This window comes from Aspergillus ibericus (genome assembly GCF_003184845.1).
Source record: "Aspergillus ibericus CBS 121593 unplaced genomic scaffold BO80scaffold_71, whole genome shotgun sequence".
Lineage (NCBI taxonomy): Eukaryota > Fungi > Ascomycota > Eurotiomycetes > Eurotiales > Aspergillaceae > Aspergillus > Aspergillus ibericus.
The window spans coordinates 1-9,284 of record NW_020292169.1 but is presented as its reverse complement, the minus strand read 5'-3'; the positions used below and the strand labels follow the sequence as shown (position 1 = coordinate 9,284).

The following is a 9,284-nucleotide window of genomic DNA, read 5'->3' as shown; positions in this document are numbered from 1 at the left end:
CCCCCTGGCTGGAGACCATAACTGATGGCTGTTAAGACACTGCCCGGATGGACCCGTGTGGCGGTTTCCCCTCAGGGGGCCTGAGGAGAAAGAAGGCGGAAGGATCGCCGCTGATCAAGCGGAATCTGACACATACTAATTCCTCCCGGGGCTCCTCCTGCCCGCAATTAATCCGACCTCGTATGCCAAATTGCCAAGTGCCAACCGCGCAGGATCCATCATCAAGCCGTTGGGGATCTGGTGGGGCGTCCTAAGCTCCAACCCGGTTCCGCCTGTCCGCGCCCAGTCAGTCAGTCATCCTTCACGGCTTCCTCCGTGGGTCGATGGAGGGCCGGGTCAGACCACCTGGTGGGCCAGACTGAGGGCATCCTCCTGATTCGGTGTAGCATGCCTCGTCACCCCTCCAGGCCACGATGGCCCCGGGGCAGTTCGGTGCTCTGCCCAGACCGCCACGTGTGCGATGTGTCCTTGGCAGAGGCTTTATGGTGCTTGATTCTTCCCTCTGGGAGCTTGTGTTGGTTAGCCGGCTTGGCCCTGGCTTAGTCCAGGGTTCGGGCGACGGTGCCTTGAATCCGGTAGCATTATCATCCATGGCACCGGCCAGAAGCTACATCCCATCCCTGCTCCCAGTGCCGTTTGGCTTCCATGTCGGGCATGGCATGGCATGGCATGGCATCCCTGAACCCCTGCCATTCCAGATCATTCCATCATACCCATGCAGGAGGACTGCATGCTAGTGCTGCAGGATTTGGGGCGCCCCATCGGATCTCACTCGACAGTAGCGTCGGAGTCTTCTGGCCAGCCCCACCGCTGGCACGGCCATGGCGATCCCTCTGCAGCATCAGACATTCTAAGAATATTTCCTCACAGGCGACGGTCGTCACCGTCCCGCTGCCTGGAAGGATTCGCCTGGTGCATCTCCGCCCTCTGCGGCGCGCCCCGACCTAGGAATCGAATGGTTGACTGGCTCCTGGCTCGGCCCCGATTCCCATTCCTACCCGTTTGTCCTGCAGGCGGCTCCCAGGCGTGGCACCTGGCTTGAACCTGCGTGGGCGGAGAGCACTAGGCGGACGAGCCATCGGTGACGACGCGACCCCGTGGCGCTGAGTAGGTGCTGACGGCCGGTATATAGACATCCCTTGCCGGCAAACCTCCTGCCCGCAGCCTCGGAGACTCCCACGGACACCCTCAGAGCCCTTCATCATGACCGCTTCTCACTCCTCAACGAGTTCCTTAGAATCCCTGATGCCCTCTAACTCCGGGAGCAGCTGCACGGCCGGGCCATCGCTATCGCTTAGACTGTCGTGCGACCGCTGTCGGGTCCAGAAGCTTAAATGCTCTGTGCCAGCCGGCGCTAGGGCTTGTCAGCGATGCACCCGCGCGCGCGTGCCCTGCGTCTTTGGGCGACGAACCCCCTCGAAGCGCACCAATCGACGCCGCAACACGACCTGCACCACGCCGGTCACTCCTCCACTCACGGCGGACTTGGCAGACACCGCGCCCTCGGCCGCATCCGGGCGAGCCCCAACGCCCGAATCTCGAATCGAGGCACCCCCGGTCGTGCCGGAGCTCGAAGACCTGGGATCCTGTGATCCGTCCAGCACGTGGGACAGCGCAGCCCTGGGGCTACATGGGCTCGCCCCCCATCTGTCCGAGGGGGGCAGCGACACGACGGGCTACGACTGGTTCCAGGCCGATCTGGCGCTGGACGACGGCACTACCTTTGATACTATGGGCCCCCCGGACCTGGCCTCCTGGTCCCAGTTGGCCACCATCACCGCGGCTGTGAGCTGGCCAGCCGACGGCGTTCCCCCCGTCCGCCCATCCCCGAGCAGCCACGCCATCCGCGCCGGCGAGCAGCTGACGGCGTTAGTATCGGAGATTCAGCTGCAACTGAGGCAGCTAGAGGAGGGTCCGTGGGGCACCGACAACCCCTGCAGCCTCGACGACTACCCAGTGGGCACGATTATTGAGCTCTCGCAGCAGTTTAGCGTCCTCGCCGGGCCCATCCTCGGCAGTACGGTGCACGTGGGTGGCGGCGGACCCGAGGGGATCGTAGACGAGCACGACAAGATAAGCAGCGCGGCGGACACCCCGACGATGCTGCTCGTCATGTGTGGCTATATGTGGCTGGTCCGCATCCATGGAGTCGTGCTAGGGCACTTTCAGAAACACCTACATCGCATGCCCACCAGCTATCGCTTACGGACCACGGGCATGCTCAGCCCCAGGGGCACCAGCAGCCCAACGACGGCGGGTCCGTCGCTGCGGCTGGGGGAGCTGCCCTGTGCTGATGCCGCTCTCGGGTTACAGCAGATCCACACAGCGGTGCGCATGCTGCTGGACGTGCTGCATGACATCGAGGGACACCTGGGCCGGGGGGCCGTCGTGGCTCGCGACATGGCCGTGGCCATGCTGCTCAACTCGGGGCGACGCCAGGATGGCAGCTCGGGGGGGTTGGGCCAGAAGGCGACGGCCGTGAAGGAGTTGTTACGAGAGCGGATGGGCCTGTGAGGGGACCTGCGGTGCCGGCGCACCACATATTATTTGTATCTAATATTATGGAAGCGATTATGAGACCATGTTAATGCATCCTTCACTATACCATCCCCTTGATGATGAGTTCTCGGCTCTCCACTGCTCTATTCCTTGCTGCTGCGCATCTAGTACAGCTGGTTAATGAGGCCTGACTGTGAATCTCTTCTCCACGTAGTAATCCCTGCGCAGGTAGACACTGCATACTCCTTCTCGGCCATTGCTGAGTTCATCAGCACGGAAACCATCGGCCGGAGTATTTCGGACCCTTTCGGCCACCATCCTGCCCCATCTGCCTGTGCGTATCATCTTCACGACCGATCGGACTCAGACTGTCTCACGTCCTAGCCTATGCCTACCCTTCTAAGCAACCGGTTATTAATGATTCCATCATGTTTCTGACCACCGCCCATCGATCCCCTCCAACACCACCATCATGACCATCCAAACCCAAACCGCCCTCATCGGCGGGCCCAACGACGACATCATCCTGTCCACTGCAGTTCCCCTCCCCCAAGAACCCCTCCAACCCCACGAACTCGCCGTCGCCGTCAAAGCCATCTCGCTCAACCCCGTCGACACCAAGCTCACGGGCGACTACCACACCCCCAACGCCATCCTCGGCTGCGACTTTGCCGGCGAAGTTACCGCCGTCGGCTCCCTCGCCGCCACACACTATGGCTTCCAAGTGGGCGATCGCGTCGCCGCGACCGTCATCGGGCTGAACGCTCTCCGGCCCACCATCGGCGCCTTTGCCGAACACACCATCTGCTCGGCGTTCGCCGCCCAGAAAATCCCCCAGGACGTGCCCGTAGCCTCTGCGGCCGGCGGCCTGGGCGGCCTCGCCTGGATCACGGTCTCCTGGGCGCTGTTTCACGAGATGGGCCTCCCAGCCGGACCCCAACTCGAGCCCTTGAACTCCCGTCTTCCCCCTCCTACCCGCAGCCCTAAAATCAACTACCTTCTCCCCAGCGCAGACACCACCAGCACCAAGCCCGCGACTCCGGTGCTAGTCAGCGGCGGCGCCAGCTACACCGGCACAGCGGCCATCCAACTCCTCAAACTCGCCGGCTTCACCGTCCTGGCGACCTGCTCACCCACCAACTTCGACCTGGTCCGCTCCTACGGCGCCGACTTCGTCTTCGACTACACCTCCCCCACCGCGGCCGCGGACATCCGGTCCCACACGCGCAACTCCCTCCACCTGGCCCTGGACTGCATCACCACGCCGGACACCACCCAACTCTGCTACGCGGCGATGGGTCGAACCGGTGGCCGCTACGTGGCCCTCGATCCATACAGTGACTCCGTGACGGCGACCCGGAAGATCGTGCACCCCGGATGGGTATTTGGGTTGGAGCCATTGGGGGAGAAGATTGCGTGGGGGGGGGTGCATAAGCGGGAGGCGAATGCGGAGGCGCGGGAGTTTCTGGAGGTGTGGAGTGAGACGATGAGGGGGTTGGTGGAGGGGGGGAAGGTGCGGTTTCATCCGGTGGTGGTGAGGGAGGGGGGGTTGAGGGGGGCGTTGGAGGGGTTGGAGGAGATTAGGAAGAAGAGGGTGAGGGGGGGGAAGCTTGTTTATTCGTTGTAGTGCTTTGTTTGTTCGTTTGGAATGATGTGATCATGCGGGTTGTGAAATATATGTTGAACATGCGAATGTTGTTCGGTAGCTGTGAATTCAGCATGGGTGATTCTGAGATGATGATGATTTACCTTCAAAAGAACCACTACTAGAATGTAAAAGCATTCCTAAAAGATGCAAATTAGATCTTTTCAAGTTCAGGGTCATCAGCCTCAAAATATTGCCAACATGGACATCAATCTGCCCAATATAGCTCAGTGCCCTGAGTTTGACGATGATATATCCTTTGAGCCTGTGGTAGTAGCTTTGACATTTACTCTCTCACAATCCACCCCCAGCATCTTTTACCAACGAGTTCCTATCGCCTACACAGCACCCAATACATCTTATTCCAAAGGGAATTACTCCACCTCCGGCACCCCCGCCACACACCTCTTCCCCCCCGACGCCAGAATCCCCGAATCCAATCCACACAACATAAACCTCACCCCCAACACATTAACCGCCCAATGCTGCACCTCCCAATTATCATAAATGCCCGCCAAACCCATCACCTTGCCAGACTTCCGACACGCCTGACTAATCCTCACCAGCGCATCACGGAATACCTCCGTCCCGAAGCCCCCAGGAACTCCCAACTCGATCGCCAGATCATTCGACCCGACGAGAAGGACGTCCGCGCCATCTACCGCTGCAATCTCCTCTACACTCTCAATTCCTTCTTTGGTCTCGATCATCAGGATGACGGTCGACGCGGTGGCGTTACTTTCGTTGATGATGTGATCCACCGGCGTAGCCTGGAGAGAAAAAACGGGCAATTGGCCCGTCATAGATCTCGTTCCTTGGGGGGGATATTTCGAGATCGATACCGCAGACTTCGCATCACCTATCCACCACCCACATCATTAACACCCCCCTCCCCTTTCACTAAAAAGAAAAAAAGGAAGAAAAGGCAACTCACCAACACAACTAACATGCGGAAAAATCACCCCCATCGCCCCCCCATCAAGGACCCTCTGCACGAACCCATTCCCGCACTGATACGGCACGCGCACAAACGGGGTAATCTGATTCAGCAGCCCCGCGCAGGACAACTGGCTGGCATCATCCAGGGAGAGGGTGGAATGTTCGAGGTCGATGAAGAGGGCATCGAAGCCGGAGTTTTTGGCGAGTTGGACGATTTGCGGGTTGGTGGTGAGGCGGATGCCGAAGGCTTTGCAGAGGTGGTTGGTGGTGGATTTGGTGAGGAGGGTGTTGAGGGCAGAGGGCATTTTGGATGGTGTGGTGGGGGTGTTTCGCTGAAGGATGATCGTGGATGGATCTATCGATGGTGTGATTTAAGGATTCTGCTTATTATCATGGTTGGTATGCATGGGTATAATATTATCCACTAGGGTTGGGGTCGTCATATGGAACACTGCCATCTCCGATAAAGTGCGAGTATGGCCACCTGTCAGACAAGCTTGTCTTATTCTGCATAATACAGTCTGCTTCAAAAATCTACTATAAGTGAATTGACGCTATTGAGGTATGTCGTAGTACTACTTGACAGCCAGTCAATTGAATATTTTCCTTCTCCTCAGGAATTTTTTTTTCTGTTAATGATGGATTGTGCTGGCTTGGTTTACTGCAGGCTGGCTTCGCAGTTTTTCGGCGATCGTCGCAACTTAGTCTCATCCCGACTCGGACCATGCAGGGGCCATTCGCGTCAGCATCTGCCGGGTGGAGTCGCCGTCCACATGGTTCGATCTAGCCCATTTCCAAGCATCAGCTAGAATATGGCCATGCATGGCCTGCCTCGTATGAAGCCAAGTATGCTATCGTTGTTCTCCTCGCGGCAGTGTCTGCTATACCTTACCTTCCCATCTAGCTAAACTGTCCAAGATGCTCCGCTGCTTCCAGACCAAGGCCCTGAGGGCTAGACCAGCCTGTCCACGCTCCGCACTCATTCTATCCACGCTCAACCCCCCACAAAAAGCATCTACAGCCAGGAATCAAAGTACTGCAGCGGCCACTTCACCTTCCATCAATACCCATGACCCTCTTATTGACCCGTGAGTTTTATACCCCATTTTGCAACTCAAACTCATCATCTAGCCCCGCGAGAAACCAGGTACAACCTCTGGTCCGACCACGCTCAAATGAAGCAGAACAATCGTCCGTTGACCCATCCCTATGCCACCACCACAGCACCTAACCATCCCAGATTCCTCGGCAAAACCGGCGGCGAAATCTTCCACGAGATGATGGTCCGGCACAACGTCAAACACATCTGTACGCCCCCCCTCAACATCCCATCAACCCCAACTAACCTGTCAGTCGGCTACCCCGGCGGGGCCATTCTCCCTGTCTTTGACGCCATCTACAAGTCCCCCCACATTGACTTCATCCTTCCCCGCCATGAACAAGGCGCCGGCCACATGGCCCAAGGGTATGCCCGCGCCTCCGGTCATCCAGGCGTCGTGCTGGTCACCTCCGGCCCGGGCGCCACCAATGTCATCACGCCCATGGCCGACGCCCTCGCCGACGGAACTCCCATGGTAGTCTTCTGCGGGGAAGTCGTCACCAGTGCTATCGGCAGCGACGCCTTCCAAGAGGCCGATATCATCGGAATGTCGCGGGGCTGCACGAAATGGAACGTGATGGTGAAGAACGTAGCAGAAATCCCGCGCCGAATCAACGAGGCCTTCGAAATCGCGACGAGTGGTCGGCCTGGCCCGGTGCTCGTCAGTCTGCCGAAGGATATCACGGCGGGGGTGCTGCGATGCACGGTGGACACGGAATCAGCCCTCCCGTTGGCATCGAGTCCGATGATGCGCGCGGCGTGGGAGGTCAGAAGACGGGGGGAACTTGATACAGCGATCCGGAGAGTGGCTCATCTGATCAACATTGCCAAAAAGCCCGTCATCTACGCCGGACAGGGAATCATCTCCTCCCCCGGGGGCCCGGAAATGCTACGCGCCCTCGCCGAGAAGAGCTCCATCCCAGTCACCACAACCCTACACGGCCTCGGAGCCTTCGACGAACTCGACGAAAAAGCCCTCCACATGCTCGGCATGCACGGATCCGCGTACGCCAACATGGCGATGCAAGAAGCGGACCTGATCATCGCCCTAGGCGGACGCTTCGACGACCGCGTCACCGGAAGTATCCCGCGATTCGCCCCGGGAGCCATGGCGGCAGCCAAACAAGGACGCGGAGGGATCGTGCATTTCGAAATCATGCCCAAGAACATCAACAAGGTGATCCAAGCCACCGAGGCCATCGAAGGCGACGTAGCCAACAACCTGCACCACCTCGTCCCACTCATCCAACCCCGATCCATTCCCGATCGCCAAGCCTGGTTCGACCAGATCAACACCTGGAAAGCCAAATGGCCGCTCTCCCACTACGGCCAGACCGACCGCCCCCACCTCATCCAACCCCAAACCCTCATCACCGAACTCAGCGCCCTCACTGCCCCAATCAAACAAAACACCATCATCACCACCGGCGTCGGCCAACACCAAATGTGGGTGGCCCAACACTTCCGCTGGCGCTACCCGCGCAGTCTCATTTCCTCCGGGGGCCTCGGCACAATGGGCTACGGCCTCCCCGCCGCCATCGGCGCCAAAGTCGCCCGTCCAGAAGCCCTAGTCATCGACATCGACGGCGACGCCTCCTTCAGCATGACCCTGACGGAACTCTCCACAGCCGCGCAATTCAACATCGGAATCAAAGTGATCGTGCTCAACAACGAAGAACAAGGGATGGTGACGCAATGGCAGAACCTCTTTTATGAAGATCGCTACGCGCACACGCATCAGACGAATCCGGATTTCTTGAAACTGGCGGATGCGATGGGCGTGCAGGCGCGACGGGTGGTCCAGCCCGAGGAGGTGAGGGGGAGTCTGGAGTGGTTGGTTGGGACGGAGGGGCCGGCGTTGTTGGAGGTTGTGACGGATAAGAAGGTGCCGGTCTTGCCGATGGTGCCGACGGGGAGGGCGTTGCATGAGTTTATTGCGTGGGATAGTGGTGCGCCCCCCCCCTTGGTTACGGATGAGATGTGAATGTTGCTAACAGTGATAGGCATGGATAAGAAGCGGCGGGAGTTGATGCGCGAGCGGACGGGGGGGGTTCATGGGTAGGGTTGTCAGAGTGCTAAGCATAACAAAGGGGAGGGGCTTGCTGGATATACCTAGTAAAAGTCCGGTTGTTTATTTCATAGGCGTTACATATAATTCATTGATACCATTTAACCAGTATGTTCACGCAGCAAGAGTAAGGATTAAAGTCCTTGGTCATGGACACGGTGATTTGCATTATCCTACTACGTGTAGCAAGATGCAGAGCATAACTGGCAACTTCGATGATCGCTAATTTCTAACTCCATGCTAAATATATGAGGCTTCCAGCAGCGGGCATCATCAATGTTATCCACGTCAAATACATGGTGTAAGATATGTGCTGCCTCGATTACGACCTCACCACCTTGTCAATAGACTCCGCCACATATTCCACATTATCATGCGTCACTAGACCAGTTAGCCAGAAAACCTCAACAGAGATCAGTCACTCACATCCTGTCATCGAAAGCCTCCCCGTCGGCAGCAAATAAACATGGAACCGCTCCCGCAGCGCCACCACCTGTTCCTGCGACAGTCCGGTCATGGAGAACATCCCGATCTGCATCCATTAGCATTATCACCATCAATTCCATCTTGAGTACGGCCTACATCAGTCACCAAATGTCCCCAATTCCCCGGCGTCTCCCTCCTTATCAACCCCTCCAACAACCTCCCCCTCATATCCCTCAACCGGCCACTCATCGTCTGCAAATCACGATACCACTGCTCTCTTAGCTTCTCATCCTTCATAATCGTCGCAATCACCTTGGCCCCAAACCCAGGCGTGGAGGTAATCTCCGCCCGGGAAATCTTCTTCAACACCGCTTCTACATTCGCCGCACTCGCCTGATCCCGCGTCACGATATGCAACGCCCCGCAACGTTCGCCATATAGCCCGAAATTCTTACTAAATGATTGAGCCACCGCGAACTCCAGCGTGCCGGCGGACCGCGTCGCGAAGTGTCGGATCGCCCAGGCGTCGTTGTCGGGGTTACCGGTTGCGAAGCCTTGGCTGGAATCTTCATTAGTTTTGATCATCGTAGAGGGTATGGGTTGGGGGG

At 58.1% G+C, this 9,284-nt stretch overlaps 6 protein-coding genes across 6 annotated transcripts; 4 read left to right on the top strand and 2 right to left on the bottom strand.

Annotated features, from left to right (window-relative positions):
* The first annotated feature begins 416 nt into the window (after positions 1-416).
* On the top strand, positions 417-766 carry BO80DRAFT_429744 (uncharacterized protein). Its single transcript, XM_025720544.1, has one exon. It carries the CDS (start codon positions 483-485, stop codon positions 735-737), a length of 255 nt encoding a protein of 84 aa, XP_025569897.1. The 5' UTR covers positions 417-482; the 3' UTR covers positions 738-766.
* A 25-nt stretch (positions 767-791) lies between these two features.
* On the top strand, positions 792-2,602 carry BO80DRAFT_429743 (Zn(II)2Cys6 transcription factor domain-containing protein). Its single transcript, XM_025720543.1, has one exon. It carries the CDS (start codon positions 1,204-1,206, stop codon positions 2,512-2,514), a length of 1,311 nt encoding a protein of 436 aa, XP_025569896.1. The 5' UTR covers positions 792-1,203; the 3' UTR covers positions 2,515-2,602.
* Positions 2,603-2,895: 293 nt separating this feature from the next.
* BO80DRAFT_469264 (zinc-binding alcohol dehydrogenase family protein) lies at positions 2,896-4,126 on the top strand (the record flags this gene model as incomplete). Its single annotated transcript, XM_025722997.1, has 1 exon — positions 2,896-4,126. The coding sequence occupies exon 1, from the start codon at positions 2,972-2,974 to the stop codon at positions 4,124-4,126; it is 1,155 nt and encodes a 384-aa protein (XP_025569895.1). The 5' UTR covers positions 2,896-2,971.
* Positions 4,127-4,293: 167 nt separating this feature from the next.
* BO80DRAFT_393592 (HpcH/HpaI aldolase family protein) lies at positions 4,294-5,467 on the bottom strand. Its single transcript, XM_025717260.1, has 2 exons — positions 5,079-5,467; positions 4,294-5,003 (listed from the first exon to the last, which is right to left on the bottom strand). The coding sequence occupies exons 1-2, from the start codon at positions 5,386-5,388 to the stop codon at positions 4,519-4,521; spliced, it is 795 nt and encodes a 264-aa protein (XP_025569894.1). The 5' UTR covers positions 5,389-5,467; the 3' UTR covers positions 4,294-4,518.
* A 453-nt stretch (positions 5,468-5,920) lies between these two features.
* Positions 5,921-8,327, top strand: BO80DRAFT_506036 (acetolactate synthase catalytic subunit). The gene is made up of 5 exons (XM_025724529.1): positions 5,921-6,171; positions 6,215-6,274; positions 6,324-6,391; positions 6,437-8,131; positions 8,186-8,327. The coding sequence occupies exons 1-5, from the start codon at positions 6,002-6,004 to the stop codon at positions 8,242-8,244; spliced, it is 2,052 nt and encodes a 683-aa protein (XP_025569893.1). The 5' UTR covers positions 5,921-6,001; the 3' UTR covers positions 8,245-8,327.
* Positions 8,328-8,578: 251 nt separating this feature from the next.
* BO80DRAFT_318833 (PLP-dependent transferase) lies at positions 8,579-9,234 on the bottom strand (the record flags this gene model as incomplete). Its single annotated transcript, XM_025715099.1, has 3 exons — positions 8,579-8,631; positions 8,677-8,782; positions 8,833-9,234. Coding segments are annotated over 3 exons (561 nt in total), but the record flags the coding sequence as incomplete, so codon positions are not given.
* Positions 9,235-9,284: the final 50 nt, after the last annotated feature.

Excerpts from the sequence above, each read along its gene's own strand:
- BO80DRAFT_393592 (XM_025717260.1), bottom strand. The coding sequence starts at position 5,388 with ATGCCCTCTGCCCTCAACACCCTCCTCACCAAATCCACCACCAACCAC. Across the intron at positions 5,004-5,078 it reads TCCGCATGTTAGTTGTGTTG|GTGATGCGAAGTCTGCGGTA; the intron begins GTGAGTTGCCTT and ends GGTGGTGGATAG.
- BO80DRAFT_429744 (XM_025720544.1), top strand. The coding sequence starts at position 483 with ATGGTGCTTGATTCTTCCCTCTGGGAGCTTGTGTTGGTTAGCCGGCTT.
- BO80DRAFT_506036 (XM_025724529.1), top strand. The coding sequence starts at position 6,002 with ATGCTCCGCTGCTTCCAGACCAAGGCCCTGAGGGCTAGACCAGCCTGT. Across the intron at positions 6,172-6,214 it reads CATGACCCTCTTATTGACCC|CCCCGCGAGAAACCAGGTAC; the intron begins GTGAGTTTTATA and ends CTCATCATCTAG. Across the intron at positions 6,275-6,323 it reads TCAAATGAAGCAGAACAATC|ATTCCTCGGCAAAACCGGCG; the intron begins GTCCGTTGACCC and ends TAACCATCCCAG.
- BO80DRAFT_429743 (XM_025720543.1), top strand. The coding sequence starts at position 1,204 with ATGACCGCTTCTCACTCCTCAACGAGTTCCTTAGAATCCCTGATGCCC.